The 23,594-nt window shown below is 44.2% G+C and overlaps 1 protein-coding gene across 3 annotated transcripts in view; it reads right to left on the bottom strand.

The window, feature by feature from the left end:
- The window catches only part of csnk1a1 (casein kinase 1, alpha 1), a 42,227-nt gene extending 39,482 nt beyond the window's left edge, over positions 1–2,745 (bottom strand). Inside the window, exons 1-2 of one of the 3 annotated variants that reach the window (XM_055643035.1) lie at positions 2,425–2,745; positions 643–749 (exon numbers count right to left, since the gene is read on the bottom strand). In XM_055643035.1, coding sequence (XP_055499010.1) covers positions 643–749; positions 2,425–2,547 — 230 coding nt within the window. In that variant the 5' untranslated portion in view covers positions 2,548–2,745. The remainder of the gene's footprint in view (positions 1–642; positions 750–2,424) is intronic. The other 2 variants (XM_055643034.1, XM_055643036.1) reach the window with 2 other exon arrangements.
- Positions 2,746–23,594: the final 20,849 nt, after the last annotated feature.

The raw sequence follows: 23,594 nt of genomic DNA, 5'->3' as shown, positions 1-23,594 counted from the left end.
AACGGTGAGAAAAAGCCTGCCAGGTTTCTCATGAACTCTTTTCCTTCTAAAATCTTTGCTGATATTGATTATAAACAAGCATGTCGATAGTCTCATTACTCCGTAAACTTTCGAAATACATAAATCCTGTTGGATGAAACTTGTTCCCAGTCACGTCGATCCGCCATTTTATGACATGTCCGTACAAAACACAACAAAAGAGCAGCCATTCCACGCAGTCATCCGTATTTTACGTCTGATCACTACATTGTTTAGGTACAGACCTTCTGTTTAGTGTCTAAAGATAATCTGCAATACAATCACGGCTTGCAGATCGTGATAAGTACAATGCAACAGAAATTAAAGACAACATCGGTAGGCCGGAGCAACTGCAAGGGAAAGTGTTCGCTGGCACGAAGTATAGTCTTTATTTAACAATAGGCTGCTCATCGTGCAGGAATAATTTCCCCCAAAAATATATACCAAACTGGGGTGGGGATAAAGGATCGGGTTGAAAGGAGGACGAAAATCTTTCTGCTTCTCCAAGGCCTTTTGATTCAGCTGAGGGGGAGGAGCGTGAGGTGGAAGGGAGGGACCAGGTCGCCCGCAGCACAAAACGAGGGCTGGGGCGCGGAAAGCACACAAAGTTTAGCATGAACATACCGGATGTGCGGGATTCCGACTCCTCCCTGCAAGATCTTGTACAGTTTACTCTCGTAGAGAAGCTGGGGATGCCTCGCTTTCTGTGATTCCAATTTCACGGCCACCTCCTAGAAACGTGACGTATATTTGGAGGAAAAAGGGAAGGGGGGGGGGAATGGCAAGAAGGGGGTGAGGGAGGGGAAGGGGGGGGGGGGGGGGGGGGGGGGGGGGGGGGGGTGGGGGGGGGGGGGGGGGGGGGGGGGGGGGGGGGGGGGGGGGGGGGGGGGGGGGGGGGGGGGAGGGGGGGGGGGGGGGGGGGGGGGGGGGAGGGAGGGAAAGGGGGGGGGCAAAAAAATGGGAGGGAGGGAAAGGGGGGGGCAAAATGGGAGGGAGGGAAAGGGGGGGGGCAAAATGGGAGGGAGGGAAAGGGGGGGGGGGCCAAAATGGGAGGGAGGGAAAGGGGGGGGGCAAAATGGGAGGGAGGGAAAGGGGGGGGCAAAATGGGAGGGAGGGAGGGCAAAATGGGAGGGGGGGGGGGGGCAAAATGGGAGGGAGGGAAAGGGGGGGGGCAAAATGGGAGGGAGGGAAAGGGGGGGGGGGGCAAAAGGGGAGGGAGGGAAAAAGGGGGGGGGGGGCAAAATGGGAGGGAGGGAAAGGGGGGGGGGCAAAATGGGAGGGAGGGAAAAGGGGGGGGGCAAAATGGGAGGGAGGGAAAGGGGGGGGGGCAAAATGGGAGGGAGGGAAAGGGGGGGCAAAATGGGAGGGAGGGAAAGGGGGGCAAAATGGGAGGGAGGGAAAGGGGGGCAAAATGGGGGGAGGGAAAGGGGGGCAAAATGGGAGGGAGGGAAAAGGGGGGCAAAATGGGAGGGAGGGAAAGGGGGGCAAAATGGGAGGGAGGGAAAGGGGGGCAAAATGGGAGGGAGGGAAAGGGGGGCAAAATGGGAGGGAGGGGAAGGGGGGGCAAATGGGATGGGAGGGAGGGAAAGGGGGGGCAAGATGGGAGGGAGGGGGGGAGGGGGGGGCAAGATGGGGGGGGGAGGGAAAGGGGGCAAGATGGGAGGGAGGGAAAGGGGGGCAAGATGGGAGGGAAGGGGCAAGATGGGAGGAAGGAGAGGGAAATGGGCAAGATTAGAGGGAAGGGGGGGGCAAGATTAGAGGAGGGGAGGGAAGGGGGGCAAGATTAGGGGATGGGAGGGAAGGGGCAAGATTAGAGGGGAGGGGGCAAGAGTAGAAGAAGGGGGGGAAAGGGGGCAAGATTAGTGTGGGGGAGGGAAGGGGGCAAGATTAGAGTGGGGGAGGGAAGGGGGCAAGATTAGAGTGGGGGGAGGGAAGGGGGCAAGATTAGAGTGGGGGGAGGGAAGGGGGCAAGATTAGAGTGGGGGGAGGGAAGGGGGCAAGATTAGAGTGGGGGGAGGGAAGGGGGCAAGATTAGAGTGGGGGAGGGAAGGGGGCAAGATTAGAGTGGGGGGGGAGGGAAGGGGGCAAGATTAGAGTGGGGGGAGGGAAGGGGGCAAGATTAGAGTGGGGGGGAGGGAAGGGGGCAAGATTAGAGTGGGGGGAGGGAAGGGGGCAAGATTAGAGTGGGGGGAGGGAAGGGGGCAAGATTGGAGTGGGGAGAGGGAAGGGGGCAAGATTGGGGGGAGGGAAGGGGGCAAGATTAGAGTGGGGGGAGGGAAGGGGGCAAGATTAGAGGAGGGGAGGTGGTAGAAAAAAAAGCTTCGTCAGCTGATGAAAGACAACGACAACCGTGCAGAGCGGCGATGAAGGGCGGGCGCAGCAGGCCCCTCCCGGGCCCTCACTCACCTCGCCGTTGGTGATGTTGATCGCCAGATAGATGTCTCCAAACGAGCCGCTGCCGATCTTCCTGACCAGTTTGTATTTTCCACCGACGATAAATTCCGCTTTCGAACCACTAGCGCTGGCCATCCTCGTCCGTAGTTTCTCTCAGCACAAGGACAGACGAGGCGCGAGCATATAGAAGCCACTGAGATGCGACACTCTTCGCCCTCTGCCTTATTCCGATCCGTTTCCCTCGGCCCCCCCAGAGCGCCGACTCTCCCTAATGCTCCATCTTATCGCCGTCAAGTTCTTTCTTCTTTGCAAAGGCTTGTGGGGCGGGGAGATGTACGTCATCGCTTTTTTATAATCATCATCTCGTTCTCGCGCCCGTTGCCATGGTGACGTGACGTGACCCGCCCCGCTCATGACGACACACGGTGACATAAAGAGGCGGGGCTGGCCGCGCTGCACTGTGGGGTATGTAGTCCCAATCTGCGCTCAATTGACATAAAATGCTGGAGTGACTCAGCAGGGACAGACAGCATCTCTGGAGAGAAAGGAATGGGTGTTTTGGGTCGAGACCCTTCTTCCTAATGATGTTAGGGGAGAGGGAGATAAGGAAGTGTTAGGTGTGAAAACGAGACAAAGTAGCAATGTTACAACATTTTGAGATTTTAAAAATGAAGTCTGCAATGTGTCCCATCAGATAAATCATAAAAATAAGTTTAAATTGACACCTAATTCACTTTCATATCTTCAGTATTAAAAAGGTTATGGCCATTTTCATACTCGGAAATTAGCATATTTTTCCCTATTGCTTTTCCATTGATTTAACACAAAAGCTGTAATCGAGGACAGTCAAAAGCCCATAACTTTGTTAAAAATTAAGAGAACCGAAAGAAATGTTCAGTTATTATAGACTGAAGCATTCTGAAACAAATATAAAACAATCTTACTTGGATGACCTGAAATTAAAGCATATAATTAGTTAGTTACCCAATTGTAGCTAATTACAAAATTCAATTACTAGATCTAAACATCTATCCATTTCTTAAGAAAACATTAACATTTTTAAATAGCCTAGGTGTCCAAATAACATTCACACAAGAATTCACAATATAACATGATTTTTAAATCTCATTGTCATGAATTTATAGGCCAAATGGAAGGAATTTAGTGTTTAATTCCCGTAAATTAATGGTCATTTAAATCATCTTGGATTTAATGAAAAGAAGACAGAGGTGATTTTATTTGATCCCAATGGCTGCCGTGAACCTCCATTTGTTGATTTAGGTCCATTGTCAAGGTACGTGAAGGCAACAGTTGTGAACCTGGGTTTTAGGATGGACAGTGACTTTAAATTAGATCGCCAAATATGCGCGGTGGTTAAGTCCAGCTTCTTTCACCTAAGGAAGCTGGCGAAGGTGAAGCCCATTCTCGAGCGGCAGCATTTTGAGACAGTAATCCATGCCTTTATTACATCTAGGCTGGATTACTGTAACACGCTCTATTTTGGTGTCGCTCGTTCTTCACTGGCTCGTCTCCAGTTGGTTCAGAATGCTGCTGCTCGCCTTTTAACAGGGACTCGAAAGAGGGAGCACATATCGCCAATTCTGGCCACCCTACACTGGCTCCCGGTGCACTTTCGTGTTCATTTTAAGATACTGTTATTTGTTTTTAAATCTCTGAATGGGCTCGCCCCGCCTTACCTCTCTGAGCTGCTCCACCCATACACTCCTGCCCGGTCCCTCAGGTCAGCTGGTCAGCTGCTCCTGGAGGTACCGAGGTCTAGTCGGAGGCTCAGAGGGGATTAGAGCCTTCTCTGTTGCTGCTCCGGCACTCTGGAACACCCTGCCGTTGCACATCAGACAGGCCCCCTCACTGTCCATCTTCAAATCCAGTGTTAAAACGCATTTGTACTCCCTGGCTTTTGACCATGCCTGAGGCTTTGCTTCTGTTTGTGGTGTTTTTGATGTTTCTTTATTTTACATGTCTTTTCCTACTATTTCTTTTGATTGTTATTTTTGGTGTGTATTAACTTTTTTGTCAATGATTAGTGATGTACAGCACTTTGTTGCAGCTATGTTTGTTTTTAAAGTGCTCTATAAATAAAATTATTATTATTATATTATTATCTTGCGAGTGGGTTTTTGTGGAACACGATCGATTGGAACGTTGAGGGTGCGGTGAATTTAAACCCCATATCGGCAGGAAAAATACTGCCGGTTCGTATGGGACCTAAATCACCTTTTCACAACGTGAAATGTGGATTAAGGTCATCCCAAGAAGCACGTTTATATGTAAAATAAACGGTTTTCCTTTAGCTGTCCCGTACCTGAAATCCATCCCTGTTGTCGGCGTTCACGGCTTTAGAAGCGGCTTTTTAGTTTTCTCCAGAGCTGAAATTGTCCAGCGATTTAAAAAATAAAATAAATTTCACAGACCGGCAGTCGGAACAAATCTTCAGCGATATCCCACCCCACCCCATCCTCACAGGCGCCAAAGTCGTGCACACGGCCAGTGACAGAACTGCAGCACCGCTGAAGGTAAGTTTTGTAACATACCTAGACAAAGGGGAGGGGATGAAAGAAAATGTAGAATAGATCATAGCTAGTAGAAGGTAACTAGTCAGAGGGTGGCGCATCTGTGGAATTCTTTGCCACAGTAGGCCGTGGAGGCCAAATCAGTGATTTTTATTTTTATAGATACAGGTGATGGGGACTTTGATTGGCTGCTGATTGGACAAGGACCATAGAGAAAAATAACAAAAGGTAGTGAGATAAGGAGAAAAGAGGTGTGAAATGTGAAGCCAGCAGAAGGCATATAGGTGGACAGGGAGAGGGGAAAGGATGAAAGGTTTGCATTCCTATACCCCACCTGGGAGAAGGAGAGCACCGTTTGTAGGTTAGTTACCAAAAAAATGAGAATTCCATTGTCATACCATTGGGTTGAAAAGTACCCAAGTGGAATATGGGGTACTGTTTCTCCAATTTGCTTGTGGCTTCACCCTGGCAATGGAGGAGGAACAGAACAGAAATGTCAGTATGGGAATGGGGAGGTAAAATCAGCAGGCCACGGCAGAGCGAGAGCAAGTGTTCATCGAAACAAGTACTTTTTTTGTTGCTTACGTCGAACTTCTCTTGTTCAAAACGTACATAGTTTGCTGCATTTGGGGCTGCCTCCTACACCCGTGCTGAACTTTGATTTTATTCACTTTACCACTAGCTTCCATCCTGCCATCAAATTCATGTGGGTTCTCTCCATCACAGGGAACAGACTATCGACTGACATCTGCTACAAACCCACTGACTTCCACAGCTATCTGGACTACACCCCTTCCCACCTTGCCTCTTTCAGAAGACACAATTGCCTACTCTAAATGTCTCCGTCTTCATCACATCTGCACCCAAGATGAGACTTTACACTCTCGGACATCTGACGTTGTCATTCTTAAGTAAACATGGTTTTCCTCCTGCTGTCATAGATGGAACCATCACCTGCATCTCCTCCGAATCCCGTGGTTCAGCACTCACTTCTCCCTCCCAAACCGAAGGATAGAGTTCCCCTGGCCTTGACTTCCACTCAACCAATCCCCTCATGTCTGAAGATGGGTCTCGACCCAAAACATCACCTATTCATTCGTTCCATAGATGCTGCCTCACCCGGTATGTTTTCCCACATTTTTGTCTACCTCCTCATCCAACACATCATTCTCTGACATATCTGCCACCTTCAACGTGATCCGACCACTTTCCCCTGCAACCGCAGGAGGTATAACACCCCTTACCTCTTCCATCATATCCACCCAGCCACCCTCCCAGATATGACAGAAGTTTGCATGCACCTCCTCTAACCTGATCTATTGCTTTTGGTGCTCTCAGTGTGAACTTCTTCAGAGCAAGTGTCGACTAGGTGAACATTTTAATTTTCTGTTCAGTGTTCACCTTTGGTCACCCTGCGATAGGAAGGATACAATTAAGCTAGAAAGGGTGCAGAGAAAATTTGGAATTTATTCCTTGAAGTGCAAGAGGCTAAGGGCACATCTAATGGCGATGTATAAAACCATTTATCAGCATCTGCAGTTCCTTCTTACACCATGAATGGCTTGGCTTTATTATTGGCATGTGTACCGAGGTACAGTGAAATATTTTATTTTGCATTCTATCTAATCAGATCAAATAATAATCAAGTGTTTAATTGTCTTGTGTACCGAAACAGAACAATGAAATTCTTATTTGCAGCAGGTTTGCAAACACACTACTCGATAGGTGTAATAATAAACACACAAAAGTTCATTAAAAATATCAATATTCTGTGATATGATACATAAATACAATCAAGTCAAACTCAAGTATAATAGACAGAGAAAAGGGGAAGTAACAGTGAGCAGAATTTATTTCCCAGCAATGCAGTGAACCAGTTCCATGGAAAAGTCCAATGTCCACATAGGATAGATGTAAATTGGACAGTACACTAGATTAGGGAAGGACCATTCAGAAGTTTAATGACTGAGGGGAAGAAGCTGTTCCTGTGTGCACTGGCAGTGCATGCTTTTAAGCTGCTGTACCTTGCGTCAGACAGGAGAAAATTGTCTGGGGTGGGACAATTCTTTGACGAAAAGTAGATGAAGTCAATGGTGGAAATTCTAGTCTGTGTGATGGACTGGGTTATATCTACAATTCTGCAATTTCTTGCAGTCTTGGGTAGAGGAGACAGGGAGTAGGGAGCACCTATCCGTGTTGTCCAGAGATGCTGCCTATCCCGCTGAGTTACCTCAGCATTTTGTGCATACCGGCACATGCAGTTCCTTGTTTCGACTTCTTCCAAGCACCTGGATCTGCGACCCAGCACCCCACTCTGCAACTGAATCTTCAACCTCCCGATTCATAGACCACAACAAGTGAGCATAAGTGGCAAAATATCCTCCATGATAATTGTCAACCCTATAACGATGCATTCTCTGCCCCTTACTATACTCGCCATGCAGGCATGACTTTATGGCCAAATTCTGCTCTAACTTCATTTACAAGTTTGCAGAGAACACCACTGGAGTGGGCAGGATCTCGCACAATCCTGAAACAGTGCACAGGAAGAAGATCGAGAGAGTTACATGGTGGTATCAAGACAGCTACCTCTCCTTCAATGTCGGCAAGATGAACAAGATAATTATCAACTTCAGGCTGTACACAGCCTGATCAGGATTAGTTGTGTTGAAGTGGAGATGGTCAAGGAGGGGAGGGACTCCACTCAGCGGCTTTCCAGACTCCACACAGCAGTTTTCCCGACTCTAATCTTGCAGACTCAATCAGAATGGCTTGTTTACTCAGCCCCGCCTCCGGGTTTTATTCTCCAGCGGGTGCCGGAAGGGGCATTACCTTCATGGTGACTGACAGGTAAGAAGACCAACCTGCTGATCTCACGATTTTTTAAACCTTTGGAACTTTTCTCATATTTCACCAATTGGAACAAAACTCGGTGGCTTGGAACAGAGGAGAACGGTGAGTAAGGTGGCAAAAAGATCCTAGCGATATAGGGTAGCGTTTTTGCCCAAATTTAATAACAACGGAGACCGGAAGTGGTCAAGATGAGAGTTTTAGTGATAGTATAGATGATAATATCCTGCTGTCAAATTTGGCATGATATGAGGGAAACCCATAAAACCAAGTTTTTGAATTCTTTAATGGTTCACTCCCTTCCCACCAATGAACGAACCAATACTTCAGGACAGAAAGTTTACACTAGAACTCCAAACCACTGAGAATATCAGTAATTTACAGAATAAAAGATGAGGTTTCTGTTGCCTATGATATTTGTGCCAGCTTCTTGAAGGAACCCATCCCCAGCTCTACACCCACTGTCCTAAAATATTTGATACTGAAAGAAAATTTCCATTAAAAAATATATATCCTTTCTAAATATGTTTCCATTTTAAAGCACATATTCCCTTTGAAGAATGCTAGGCTATGTATTCTGGGTAAATCAGCGCAGTATTTAAAAAACAAATCTTGTTTTTACTTCTTTTGAAGAGGTAGATTTTGAACCTAACACTTCAAAAGAAGAAAACTAAATTAGTTTTAAATTTAAATGGGCAAAAAAGATGTGACATGTGAGCATCTTATCTAACTTTAGGAAAATTGAACTCAAAAAGGGTCTGAAGAAGATACCATACAATGACTAGCAATCTTGCAAAGCAAAGAAGATTATTTTATTATGAACCAATGCTCATAATAGAATATTTACCACTCAACTGGAATCAAAATAGTGATCACAATCCAGTAGTCTTATTTATTAACTCCAGCTCTGCCTTCAACAACATAATCTCCATCCAAACCTATGTCCAAACAGCTAGAGCTAGGAATCGGTTCTCCCCTCTGCCAGTGGATCTTTATTTTTCTGACGGGCGGACCTCAATCAGTGAGGATAGGTTTATGGTTGGTTGAGATTAGGGCATCCATCAGTAACCTTTGGTAATGGGATTATTGTAGAGTTGTGAAATGCTGGAAAGGGAGAATTGTAGAGTGGGGGCGGGGAGTACAGGGATAGGATGGGTGAGTGGGGATGTACTTGCAGGGTTGGGACTGGGGTTGCTGATGAATAGAACACATATTTGAGGCTTAATTTAAGGAGGATCCCAGCCCTGTACTGAACACTGAAAATATGATTGTCCCAGGAGTGCCCAATGAGATAATGGTTGGATCTAAATTATGTCTAACATGGAAATCAATTCAAATACACAAGTACACTTCATGCTGGAAAACACGTAGTGAATTTTCAGAAGGAATACAACTTATTAATATGTTCCATACTGTCCAAGATGTATTTACCTTGTCTTTGCTCAGAAATAAACACTGCTAAGCAATGGGATCAATGGGATGTTAAACTGTGTTTGTACGTTCTCCCCGTGACCAGCGTGGGTTTTCCCCGGGGTGCTCCGGTTTCCTCCCAAAGATGTACAGGTTTGTAGTTAATTGGCTTGGTATAATTGTAAATTGTCCCTAGTATGTGAGATAGTGCTAGTGTATGGAGATCGTTGGTTGGCGCGGATTCTGGGCCGAAGGACGCTTTATCTCTAATCTAAACTAAACTAAAAAGTAAAATATTAACAGTCGGCTGGTCGTTTTGTGACCAGAGTATCTGGAAAAAGAATTGGCTAAAACATCTGCAATTTCCTGCTTTGCTCATTTCACCCTAAGATAATTTTTACCAACTTTCAAATGTGCCAAAATGCTTTAAAAAGCTTAAAACGTCCTAATTTAATCTGGGTATCCTATCCAATATTTCACATATTTTTCAATAATAAAATTACATTTTCCCCTTCTTCAAAGATATCTACAATCTGTTTATTCAGAACTTCATCATCATTCTCTGCCTCCGCATATAAATTACTTGTTTGGTTCTAAACAGACCCACTCTTATTCTCTGTGTAACTATGAAATATGCTTGTTGTTTACTTGCCAGTATTTTTCCATACTCTTGATCACTTTTGACTGTAATAAGCTCCACCAGGGGCGCCGGGGAGATGGCAGCTCTGCCGGCAGTCTGTTCGTCTTTTCACTCTTTTTGTTATTTTTTAGTTTGTTAAAAGTTTTGTTTTAATGTTCTTCGGTTTGTTTTATGTGGGGTGAGGGGATCGGTGGGAAACTTTTTGTCAGGTTCTTACCTTCCCGGAGATGTGATCAATTTTCGGATCACATTCTCCGGGCTCTGCAGCCTACCATCGATGGAGCTGGAAGCCTCCTCAGACTTACTTTGAGCCCTATTGCGGGGCATGAAGTGGGGAGGATCGCTCCCACTGCGGAATCAACATCAAGGGTTCGGAGTCTCGGGAGAGGCCGAGTCGGGAAGCTCCAACGTCGCGGAAGGTTTGACCAGCCCCGACGCGGGGTTCGATCGCCCAGCGCGGGGGAGCTGACATATCCCCCCGATGCGGGAGCAGATCGCCTCGACGAAGAGGGCCCGAACGCCGCTGGCTACGGGAGTTAAGATCATCCCGTCAAAGGGAGCTCGAGGCCCACGACCGAGGAAGAACTAAGGGGAAGGACTTGAATTTTATTTCGCCTTCCATCACAGTGAGGAATGTGTAGGAGTCACTGTAGTGGATGTTCATGTTAAAATGTGTTTTTCAAGTGATCTATTACTTTTAATTGTATGACTTACCTGGCCAATGAAATTCTTCGTATGTTGCAAAACATTATTGGCGAATAAAGTCTGATTCTGATTCGGAATACGAAATAATCAATTTTGTTTACTTAATCTTACATTCTTGTATCACTACAATCATCTTGATGGAGGTACTCCTCCAGCAATGTTGGGGGTGAGGGTGGGGAATCAAGTTCAGGATTTAGATCCAGCAGGTATGAAGGACAGATATCTTCATGGTGGTGTGCAATTTGGTGTGTCAAGTGGAAAAGATTCCTGTGGCTCCTTTCATAGACGTTATTTGTGATGGAGTCTATAGGTCTGGTAGATGTTCTTGGAATAGCCAAGGCAAATAACTGCAGTACTTTTTGCAGATGGTATGCAGCAAAGTCACAATAAGTCGTGATCTTGAGAATGAAGTTTTAAGAGGAATGAGCAGGATACGGATGTGCCCTATATAGTATCAAACTTGTTGAATCTTGCTGGTGCTGTACTTATCCAGGCATGTGGAGAAAATTCCATCACACACTTGACAGATGTCAAAAGATATTAGTGTCTCAGGTTACCCAGATCCTGACATGCTCTTTTAGGTACAGTATTCAGAGTGATTCTTGTGAAATCCAAACTGTGAATCAATGAGTATATATATTGCTGCTAAATGCCACATGATATCAGTGTCAGTGAGCCTGCCATTACTTTGCTAATGATTAAGAGCAGACTGATTGGATATTTGATAATTACCTGGATTGGTTCTGTCTAGTTTTTATCCGAACAGAGTTTATTCAAGCAATTTTTCACTTTGTTGAGTGGCTGCCAATGTTGTAACCATATTACAACCATAATGTTGTAACCATATTTGGATAGCTTGGGTGGAAGTTCTATTCCCCAAAAAAAACAAGTCTTGGATTGTAACCACACTTGGATAGCTTAGGTGGAAGTTTAATTCCTGAATAAAAAATGTCTTGGCTGCTGTAGCTGAGTTGCTGTCTTATCCCATGGTATTTGGTGTATTCAGAGCTCTTGGCCATTTCTCACTACAGCTGGAGTGAATTTGGTAATGAAGAGAATATCGGGGGAAAAAATCAGATCGATCACTCAGTCAGTACTTTGAGCTGAATGTTGTTGTCAGTACTTTTATTGGTAGTCCCTCTATTTGCCCATTCTCATGTCTTAAAACAAAATCCTGGATTTTAACCCACCACTTTGTGTTTAAATTTGAAATGAAAAGAGAAAAAGTTGTTGCATATTGGCTAAAAAAAATGCTTGTATGAATCCAATTTTGGGAATTTGGGTCCAAAATATCTTTTACACTGTATTCAAATGAATAAAAATCAACAATCCATAAATGGTTTAAATTTGAAATGAAAAGAGAAAAAGTTGGCATTCACCAGCACCTGTGGAAAGTGTATGTTTTGGGTCCAAGATCTTTCATCAGAAACAACATTTTCTGGTTTTGTGTCTGTTAATATTGAAAATTTCCTATTATCCTGCTCTTCCATTTGTCTGGATTGTTTATAGGTCTATAGCATACACCCAGCAGAATGCCCTTTGTTCCTTCGTTCAATATCTCCTCCAGAGAAACAATGGTCTGTGCTGTAATCTGTGTGTATTCTGTTATCTTCCCTCCGGTTGAAAGTCTGACCTTTTTAAAGACGTGTTACCAAATATCCTGTCTCGCTCTTTAGAAGCACCAAAACACTGCAACATACATTTTCTTCCTCATCACAACCAACATGCGCACCACCCAATCTGTAACCCTGTCTATCTTCTGTGACCCTGATTTTGTGGCTTTCCGATCCTTTCTCTTGCTTGCAAATCTTTCCGTCAGCTCATCCATTGTACGTACAGGTACACATTGCTGCACATAACTTACATGAGATAACCCTTTATTATCCACTGCTCTACTATATAATTCAATATTTTAGCCACTTAGCCCCCATGAGCTCCCTAGACCTAAATTTTCATTTAGAATTTTTCCTATCTCTCTTCAAATACTTCTTTAATGTTCTTAACAGTCCGAGCACTGCAATCACACTTGATTCTCTTTATTTGTCCATGGCATTTCTCCTGCAAAGTGCTACCAGACGTCTTTCTTTTCCTTATTGGAAGTGTTAAATAACTTACTTCTTTCGAATTTTGTGGTTTTCCTCTTTCTCCAACTTTTAAAATCTATTTTCAAATCTATGTTGGATTCAGTCAAGAGTCGGTCTGGTTAAAAAGATTTCTCAAAATGTCATTTTAATTGATCACTGCAGAGAAGATTTCTACTGCAGTTAATTCATAAAAATATGTGTTGGCTGTAATGAGAGGATTTTGGCAAAACTGAAGTTCAGTGCAGCAGCAAAAGTCAGGTTCCATATTCATCTTTGCTGCTCTCTACACTCCTCATTTTAATGTTTTTCCCTCTAGACTAAGCTAGCTCATAGATTAAAAGAGTCATAGTCTTACAGCATGAAAACAGACTCTCTGTCTCAACTTGCCCACACTGACCAACATGTCCCACCTGCCTGCATTTGGCCCATATCCCTCTACACCTGTTCTACCCATGTACCTGTCTAGATGTTTCTTAAACATTGCAATAGTACCTGCTTCAACTACGTCATCCAGCAGCTTGTTCCGTACACCCAGGCACGGAAATTGCTATAAAAATATGGAGGTGACAGGGGAGACACAATTTTTTGGCGGCCGCGCGCACATGCGGAACAGGCAGAGTTGAGTTGGGTTTAGTGCTGCTTCTCTGCGCTGGCTGTGGGCCTGGGAGTACAGCTCCCGTCTGACTCCCGACCTCTCTGGCCACCCGTGGGGGGAGGGGGGGCACTCGTGTAGGGACGGGACAGCGCCGAGAGCCGGGCTGCGGGTGAGGTGCAGGTCTGTGCCGAGAGTGTTTTGGCACGTCTCCATCCTTCAATCACCACACTCTATCCTCAGTCCCACCCCCCTACTACTCCCTCCTCCAATGATCTCGCTGAATCATCATGTCCCACCCCCATTGGCTGCTGACCAACGTCCCTCTCGTCCAATTGGCGCCCTCGATTTGTATGAAAAGATCTTCCAAGTTTCACTTTTATTGGCTTACATTTTCACCTTAATTATATTAAGTTTACCAAGTTTTATGATATGCAATGCATAAAATTAACCAAAACTAAACTTCAAAAGCAGAATGTCAGAAGGTTTTACTAATCCAGAAGATCAAGCATGTTACCAAGATGTTTCTTCAAAGCAGTACTGAGAGAGGTCATGCATTGTCATTGCTGTGGGCTTTCAGTTAAGACTATGTCTGCCTCTTCAAGTTATTTGCAGAACCTTGGAGATACTCAAAACAAGCAGGAGAATGATTTCCTGACCAACATTTATCTTCTTGCGAATGAAACATAAACCAAAGGAATAGTTAGATCTCACGCCGGGTCTTGAGCAGACAGGTTGTTGTCTCTGCGTCAATGTCTGCCAGGCCTTGAGCTCCATTTGGTGGGTGGTAGAGCGGGCACCCAGAGATGACATGGTTATAACCATATAACCATATAACAATTACAGCACGGAAACAAGCCATCTCGGCCCTACAAGTCCGTGCCGAACAAATTTTTATTTTTTTTTCCCCCTTAGTCCCACCTGCCTGCACTCATACCATAACCCTCCATTCCCTTCTCATCCATATGCCTATCCAATTTATTTTTAAATGGTACCAATGAACCTGCCTCCACCACTTCCACTGGAAGTTCATTCCACACCGCTACCACTCTCTGAGTAAAGAAGTTCCCCCTCATATTACCTCTAAACTTCTGTCCCTTAATTCTGAAGTCATGTCCTCTTGTTTGAATCTTCCCTGTTCTCAAAGGGAAAAGCTTGTCCACATCAACTCTGTCTATCCCTCTCATCATTTTAAAGACCTCTATCAGGTCCCCCCTTAACCTTCTGCACTCCAGAGAATAAAGACCTAACTTATTCAACCTATCTCTGTAACTTAGTTGTTGACTGTCTGTTGTTCTGCTCCGCATTCACAGGCTGGGCTCTGGCAGAGCCCCCATCTCCACGTGCTGGCATTGAAACACCCAACTCCAGTACCAAGTCTGTTGAGCTTCACCCATGCTCCTCTGGGGAGGTCAGACCCTGGACAGCTTTTATCTGGTGACGAGATGTAGCTGTGTAATGGAGATGAGGTTGCCTTCCACTTCTGTGACCATTTGGTGGCTATCTAGTGTACTTTTGTTTCAGTTGGCGGGATGGACGCTGTTTTCCATTTGGAGCAAAGGGGTGACGAGAGTTCAGTCGGGGTGGCCTCTGCTCTCTGCTGATAACCTGATGGAGGAGATGACATGGGTCCATGGCACGACGAGATAGTGCCAGAGTTGCTGCTTGCCTTCTGATCCCTGCAGGCGGAATGCCTGCAAGTATAGGGAGCTACTCGACTGAAGTAGGTTGAAGGCACCCAGTGCTGTTCAGGCTCATGTCTACCAGGCTAGTATGTCTGCCTCTACTCCATACCAGTGCGCAGTACTCTGCTGGAGATTACACAAGAGCTCAGGCAGAGGTGCGAAGAGTTGATGGACTGGCTCCCCAACTTGTTCTGTCCAGGCGTCGGATTAAGCCGTTACATGCCATGACCTTGTCGCGTAGACCAGCCAGATGTTGGCGAAATGTAAGCGACCTGTCCAGCTTTACGCCGAGGTAAGTGGGTGTTTGTTGGAAGTCCAAGCGCCTGTTGTTAACAAAGACAGCTAGCTCTTGCTTAGCTTTCTTGTTGTTTAGATAGACAATAGGTGCAGGAGTAGGCCATTTGGCTCTTCGAGCCAACACCGCCATTCAATGTGATCATGGCTGATCATCCCCAATCAGTACCCCGTTCCTGCCTTCTCCCCATATACCCTGACTCTGCTATTTTTAAGAACCCTATCTAGCTCTCTCTTGGAAGCATCCAGAGAACCTGCCTCCACCGCCCTCTGAGGCAGAGAATTCCACACCCTCGCCACTCTTTGTGAGAAAAAGTGTTTCCTCGTCTCCGTTCTAAATGGCTTATTCCTTATTCTTAAACTGTGGCACCTAAAATGAAATGCTGTTGACACTGTTTTGCCTTCGCTCAGCTTTAGACGCCACTGTCGTAGGTATACTGCCAAAGTCCCCACGTCTTGACTCAAGGAGCTTTCGATTGTCTTCCACTCTTTGTGTCTCATCAGGATGGCTAGGTCGTCAGCATACCCATATTTTCCAGTGATGGTCTCTGGGAGGTCATGGTTGTACACGTTGAAAAGCATTGGAGCCAAGATGGATCCCTGTGGGACGCCATTCTTCAGTCTACGTAGCGTACTCTGCCGTCCATCACTGGTCTTGAGCACAAAACTATGTCGTTTGATATTATCTCCATGATGTAGCGTACTATGTGCCTGTCTGGCAGCATCCAAAGTAGCTTTGCAGTTAGTCCCCGGTGCCACACGGTGTCATAGGCATCTGTTACATCTATAAGAACAGTTTCTGCCTTCTCATTTGACTCAAAGCAGTCCTCGATGTCTTGGGTGAGGAGGGTTACATGGTCTGCAGTAGATCGACCTTGGCGAAAACCAGCCTGCTCGTGGGGTAGTTGAGGGTCTATGATGGGATTGATACACTCGTGGATCAGCCTCTCAAGGAGTTTGTAAGGGATGCAGAGGAGCGAGATGGGCCGGTAGCTTTTAGGATCATCCTTTGGCTTGTTCGGCTTCGGGAGAGCGATGACTGTTGCACAACACCAGATCTTTGGGATTTTGCACTTCTCCATGGAGGTCGACAGGTATTGTCGGATCCAGTTGGTAGCAGAGTCTCCAGAATGTAGTAGAATCTCTGGGTGTATGCTGTCAGATCCGGTGGCCTTTCATGCTTTCAACATCTTGAGTGCTGTGGCCATTTCCTTGGACTTAGCACTGGTGAGACCTTCGACATTCAACTTTAGTATCCCAGCATCCTTGCCTTTGACAGCGACTGTCACCCGCTCTGAAAAGAGCGCAAAGCTTGGCTCAGGGCTGCGACACTCAGTCTTTGTCCTATCCTTGGTTTGGTTTTGTGTTATCGGCATCTGTCTCCACGAAGTATTCCATGAGAGAAGACTAACTGGAATAACAGGAGAGACCACGAGAAGTATATATCGATATATCTCCTAACCTGGTTGTTGCCAAACTACTTTAATTATGCTCCAAATATTAATTTTTTTCAGCACCAAGCACCACTTCCCTGCTTGAACACCCCTGCTCTAATAATAAACATTGAATACAAGCTATTTATTATTTAAATTAAACTCCTCTGAGCTCTACACAAAGTCAGACTCCATTTTGAAAATCAAGATCATAATTAACATTGTTGAAACAGATTATCGGTTTGTTGTTTATGTTACAGTTGAAGTTCCTCTCAACTGTAACATGAACAGCAAACCAATAATCTGTAGGCTGGTTGGCTGTCAAGTTTCCACAATGCAACAGTGACCTCACCTCAAAAGTGCAATATTAAATACAACTTCGCTCAGAAAAGGTGCAAATTAAGTGCAAGTTTGTTATTCTGTCTGTGCCTTCCTTGACTCCTTGGACCAGCCATCTGAGATCTGGAACTTATCACATGGCAAATTTAGGCCATCTTAGTACACAATGTGCATTCTAGGTTATTTTTAAATATAATCTACTTTTAATTATCATCCATTTTTCCCCTCAATGAATTTCACTGAGGCAAACGAGTATGGTTATTATGCTATTCCTGCAATTAATTGGTTGCTTAATTTATTTTTCTCAAAAGAATTACAATCAATAAATTGCCTAGTTAATTTTAGTTTTCCCTCTTTGCATAATTGTTTCAGTAGAATACCATCATTTAATTTGCATATCTCATTATGTTTATCCAGTTTCCAAACCAGTATGAGTGGTGACTCACACAGGTGGGTTATAAAGTTGTTTTTTTTGCAGATCCAAGTACTGTATAAAACTACATCTTCCTTTACAATAGCCTTCTTTATATTAAATTCATTAAAAAAGTTTATTATGCAGCTGTCATGTTCAATTAAGTTTGCCTTTATATATCATAGACAATTTATGTGAGAGGAGCAAAAGTTGGTCATTTGGCCCATCGAGTCTACTCCGCCATTCAATCATTGGCTGATTTATCTTTTCCTCGCAAACCCATTCTCCTGCCTTCTCCCCATAACCCTTGACACCCTTACTAATCAAGTATCTGTCAATGAATTCCACAAATTCACCAATTTGGCTAAAGAAATTCCTCCTCATCTCCTTTCTACAAATACGTCCTTTTATTCTGAGGCTATGCCCTCTGGTTCTAGACTCTTCTGTGAGTGGAAACAACCTCTCCACATTCACTCTACCCAGGCCTTTCACTATTTGGTAAGCTTCAACGAGGTCCCCCACCCTCATCCTTCTAAACTCTAATGAGTACAGGCCCAATGCCAACAAACACTCATTATACTATGTTATGCCAGTGATCCCATGGATCATTCTAATAAACCGCTTCTAGACCCTCTACAATGCCGGCATATCCTTCATTAAATATGGGGCCCAAAATGACTGCCGGCGACTGTCACGGTCATAGCAGATCGCCGAAAAACCAGCGACTGGAACCCTCCTACGACAAGCTATGTCAACCTACCATCTAGTCGACATCAAACTATGGCAAGCTACCAACAACCGGCCACCCATTAGGACGTCCACCTACGACAACCAAAGTCAACCTACGTCCACTAACAACAAGTAATGACGCTGTCGGCGACAACTGAAGCCAATCTAGTCGCCGGTACTTGTCGCCAGTTGACGTAGGCAGTCGCCAATGGAATTCACCAAAGTCAGCACCCAGCGACAACCAACATCACCTGGCGACAACCTGCGTCATCCTGGCAACAACCTATGACAGCACCTACGACAGGAGAAGACAAGCTACATCAAGCCTTCAGTCGCGGAAAACTATTTTGAACATTTCAAAATCCTGCGGCGACCAGAAAAACGTTACGATTCTTTAGGCCTTTAGGCGACTTGAAGAGACTACTCACGATCATACAGGCATCACCCCGCAACCATATGGCGACAGCGTAGTTGCCGAAAAAAATCGCCTGTGGGGCAGGCCCTTAATATTGTAAATCCACAACATTACATCCCTGTTTTTATATTCTAATAGAATAGAATAGAATAGTTTCTTTATTGTCATTGTAACATGAACCATGTACAACGAAATTTAAAAATGTCAGCCAGTCAGTGCACCATTCAAACATTTCTAAAAGCTAACGATACATACAAGGTAAAATATTAAAAGATAAACAACTAAAATAAATATCACGAACATAGCACGCATAAACACCTAACCCTCCATCCTTCTGTCGATTTCACAGTGTACCACAGTCTCTTAGTATGTCTCGCCCCTGCGTTCCTTGGCGGCTACATTTAGTGCTTTTATAGCAGTGGGGTAAAAACTGTTTTTTAGTCTGTTCGTCCTTGTCCTTGTAGATCTGTACCGTCTGCCTGACGGCAACAGTTCAAACAGGGAGTGTCCGGGGTGGGAAATGTCCTTTATGATACTCTGGGATTTTTTGGTGCAGCGGGAACTGTGTAAGTCCTCCAAGGTAAGGAGAGGGCAGCCGACAATCCTCTGGGCGTTGTCAATGGCCCTCTGGAGCGCTTTCCTCTGAGCCGCTGTGCAGCTGGTGTACCACACGCATACACAGTATGTTAGTATGCTCTCAATGGAGCACCGATAAAAGGACAGCAGCAGTCTCTGAGTGATGTTATTCTTCCTGAGCACCCTCAGGAAGTGCAGTCTCTGCTGGATCTTTTTCAGCAGCGCAGTGGTGTTCACGCTCCACGTCAGGTCCTCCTCTTTAAATAAATGCTAACATTGCATTTAGCATTCTTACTACCGTTTCAACTTGTGGATGCTTTGCACCTCCAATTTCTGAATCCTCTTCCCATTTAGAGAATAATGGGAACACCTTTATTCCCACTACCTAAATGCATGACTTCACACTTTGTGACGCTATTCCATCTGCCACTTATTTGCCTACTCTCCTAAACTGTCCAAGTCCTTTTGCAGAGTCCCTGTTTTCACTACACTACCTGCCCTTCCACCCATCTTTGTAACATCCGCAAACTTCAAAGCTTTCAATTCCTTCATCAAAATCATTGACATACACATGAAGAGTAGTGGCTCCAAGAGCGCCCCTTACGGAACACCGTTAGTCACTGGTAGCCAACCAGAAAAAGCCCCCTTCATTTCCACTCTTTGCCTTCTGCCATTCAGCCAATCTGCTATCCATGCTAGTATCTTTCCTCTCATCCTCTTTAGCAGCCTGATGTGTGGCACCTTTACTGTAGCATTGCACAGTAGAGAAAAGGTAAATGAGGAGTATGGATGGGAGGAAAGATCTGGTGCCTTGACAATTTAAATTAATGTTGAGAAAGTTGTTTAAAAACCCATGTTGACTTAAACAATTTTGAACATTCTATAAATTACTTTAATGACTAATAAAGGAAGCTGAATGCATTTTTATATTTCTTTGTATGCATGCATAAGGGGGTGGCAGAGTGTCATAGCAGGTCATGCTACTACCTCACAGTGGCCTCACAGCATCAGCAACCAACCTCCAGTGCCATATGCATGAAGTCTGTACGTTCTCTCACTGACTGCATGGGTTTCCCCTGGGTGCTCCTGTTTCCTTTCATGTCTCAATAATGTGGCATTTGGTCAATTATTTGCTTATTGTAAGTTGTGCATTGAGTTGGTGAGTAGTGGGAGAACAGTGGAGCTGATGAGCATTTGAGAGAAAATAATTTCCAGGAAATAAAGAGAGAGAGAGAGAGAGAGAGAGCGTGTGTATGCATGTTTGTGTGGTGGTGGTGTGAATGAGATTAATGGAATTGCACTGAGAGCTGCCTGAAATTGACTTGATGCTCTGTTTCCTGTCTGTCAAGCCACTTTCTTTCCACGTAACAATATTAATCCCATCCCATGTGGTTTAATTGTTCACAATACCTTCTTAGATGGGACTTTACCAAAGGCTTTCTGAAAACTGAAACACACAACTTTTGTTTACTTTCTCTTGTCTATTCTACCAGTAACTTCCTCAAATAAAAATTCCAGTCGGGCTGAGATGAGAAGAAATGCATTCACCCAGAGAATTGGAAATCTTTAAAATTATCTGCCTGTGAACATTGCAGAGGCTTAATCACTATGTATAGTCATAATGGAAATTGATGGAATTATAGATATCTCGGGATATGCAGGAAAGTTCCACTGCTATAAACAATCAGCCATTGACTATACCTCCATCTTATTGACTGGAGGTATAGTTATAATGGGCCAGATGGCCTACTCCTGTTTCTCTTGTGTCTACTGCAATTCAGCATTCTCATTTCTTTTCACATCTGCTCCACTGCTTTTTGAAATATTAGAAGTCTATCTGTGTCCTTGTATTTCCCAGAAAGGTATTCTTACTGAAACATTACAATTGCACTCAGATTTCCATTGGTGATTTAAGTCGATATGTATATAAATTTTAAATATGGTGTAGGAACATTGCTGAATTATGGACTAATACGCTCAATTACTGTAAAATGTAAGACATGGGAATAGAGGATTACTTAACAGATAATTGTTAAGGGTCATGTTACTTGTGTTGCAAGATATTCTGGCAGCCAAGCAAATGTGCTGACTATGTACCTCGGGGATCAAACATTAGATGTTTTTTCAATCCTGATTCATCTCTTGCAGAAAAAAAAATCAACAGGTAAAACATAAATCTCACCCATCCCTTCGAGAATGTGATAAATGTTAATATCCAGGCTGATTAGAAAATTTGTTTGTAAGTTTAAGTTAGAGCTGCCAACTATTCTGTCTGGTGGGCTATTTTTAGATTGGTGCGGATATTCCTCAGACTGAAATTGTAACAGGTCTAATCATCTGGCTATCCCTACTCCTTTAGCGTTTGCCCAGCTTCCCTGAGATGATCGCTTGCCCAATTCTCAACAGTTCAGCTTCTCCTCCACCCTCCACAATTGTCTGCCCCACTCAGTCTTCATCCACCTCTTGCATCTCCTTTGACAGAGATGCCGCTGTCTGAAAAAAAGCTCAGAGAATTGCTAAGGACAAACTGCACCCCCTCCACATACACCTGGATCTCCTGCCATCAGGCAAGAGATATCGAAGCATCAAAGCCCGGACTCCAAGACTGCTAAACAGCTTCCTACCACAGGCTGTGAGGCTGCTAAACAGTCGCTCTGTACTCACAGTCACTTGATTCTGCGGCTGGCACGGACACTTTAATAACTGGCACTGGCCACTCAAATCAGCTGTCCCGGACATTTTTATGATTGGTTTATTGTATTTTAATGTTGTGTTTTACCTGCTTTTAACTATTTATTTATACTGTTCCATCAGGGACTGGATTGTTTTTAGTGTTATTATGTGTGAAACGTTTTAAATTTCATGTGCGATGCTCCGCTATTTCCTGGGAAACGTCTTTTCATTTTGCACTGTACAACTGTTGCTTGCAAGATGACAATAAAGGTTGATTGATTGATTGATTGACCATCTCCCTGGCATGCCACCTGATCATTTCCATGACACTTCTCCTTGATCCATTCTCTGCCCCTTCATCACTCATTGATCCACTTCACATTTCACATCCTGCATGACCTTCACTTTCTGCACAGTTTAGATATTGCAGGTAAGGTTTTTTATTACAATGCCTTGGAGGTAGCGTACAATAGAATATCATATTTCATGTGTAATGTGAGAATTTAAACATTAATATTATATATTAAGGGGAGGATCAGTAGTTGGGCATCAAAGTCTTTGGTCGGGGGTCAGATCAGGGTCTCAGTTGTAGACTGGGTGTAGTTTGGTTCAGATCGGGGTCTAAGTCAGGGAATGAGCTGGGGAGTAGAGGCTGGAGTCAGGAGTTGGTTGGAACATTGGGCAGGGAAGAAGGTCTATTAACGAGACTACAGGTTGACTTAGTGGTGGAGGAATCTAGAGGTGCAAGTAAAGGAAACCAGTCTGAAGAAGGGTCTCGACCCAAAACGTCACCCGTTCCTTCTCCCCAGAGATGCTGCCTGTCCTGCTGAGTTACTCCTGCATTTTGTGTCTACCATTGGTTTAAACCAGCATCTGCATTTCTTTCCTACACCAAAGTGAAGTTCCTGGGTCTATTCGAGGACCTCCTTATAGAGAAGCATTATAAAACATGATTGTTCATTATTGTCTAATGTCAGGTGCACCTCAGAACAAAATGACCTAATTTATCACACTACACTCCAAAGGAGCCTTACTCATAGAATTGCAACATTCCATATGTATGTAAAATGGAAATCATGTCATTAGCGCAAGTAGATTCACAAATTTCTAGTGCAACATAATTCAAACAGGAAATCAATGCAATTGGGTACGACTCTAAATAACCAAGTGCCAAAATAAACTGGATAATACACATAAACCTCAAGGCCTGTGATCACCTTAAAGCAGTTCTAAGCTGCCTTCAGAAAGCTTCAAATTAAAATAGTATCACATTGCAGAGCCACTGCTAACCTCAGGAAAATGCTTCCCTTGTATACAGAAAATGTTTTATTTGTGACCTTGTCAGTGAATCATCACTATGGCAGTATATGTTCTGAATAAGACTTGTAGTTTCTATATAATTGTAGCAAATAGTCATAAAGAAGCCATCCACATGATGCAATCTTTATTTTAATTAAATGTCTCCACCCATCAGACTCAATCACTCCTTCATGTCATTTTTTTAACCATTAGAAATCAGTGATGAGTCACCACAACTTACGTAAGTTACATGAAGGAGAATCAAACATGTTTGTTAATTATAAGCTTTTATGAATTTATAATTATGAAAAGAAACGTCGATGAATACATTTTATTAACACTTTGTACTTCATACTTTCAATGGGGCCGATCCTAATTGGTTTTATTAGTGGTGATTCCTGTTCAATGGGGTTGATTCCAATTGGTTTTATTACTGTAGCTTCAACTTGCATTTTAACAATTTGCTCATTCCTTTTACCAGATCTTTTTAAATCTCTATCCTACTTCTGTACCTG

This window comes from Leucoraja erinacea, chromosome 11 (assembly GCF_028641065.1).
Source record: "Leucoraja erinacea ecotype New England chromosome 11, Leri_hhj_1, whole genome shotgun sequence".
NCBI lineage: Eukaryota > Metazoa > Chordata > Chondrichthyes > Rajiformes > Rajidae > Leucoraja > Leucoraja erinaceus.
This window is presented reverse-complemented; position numbering and strand designations above follow the sequence as displayed.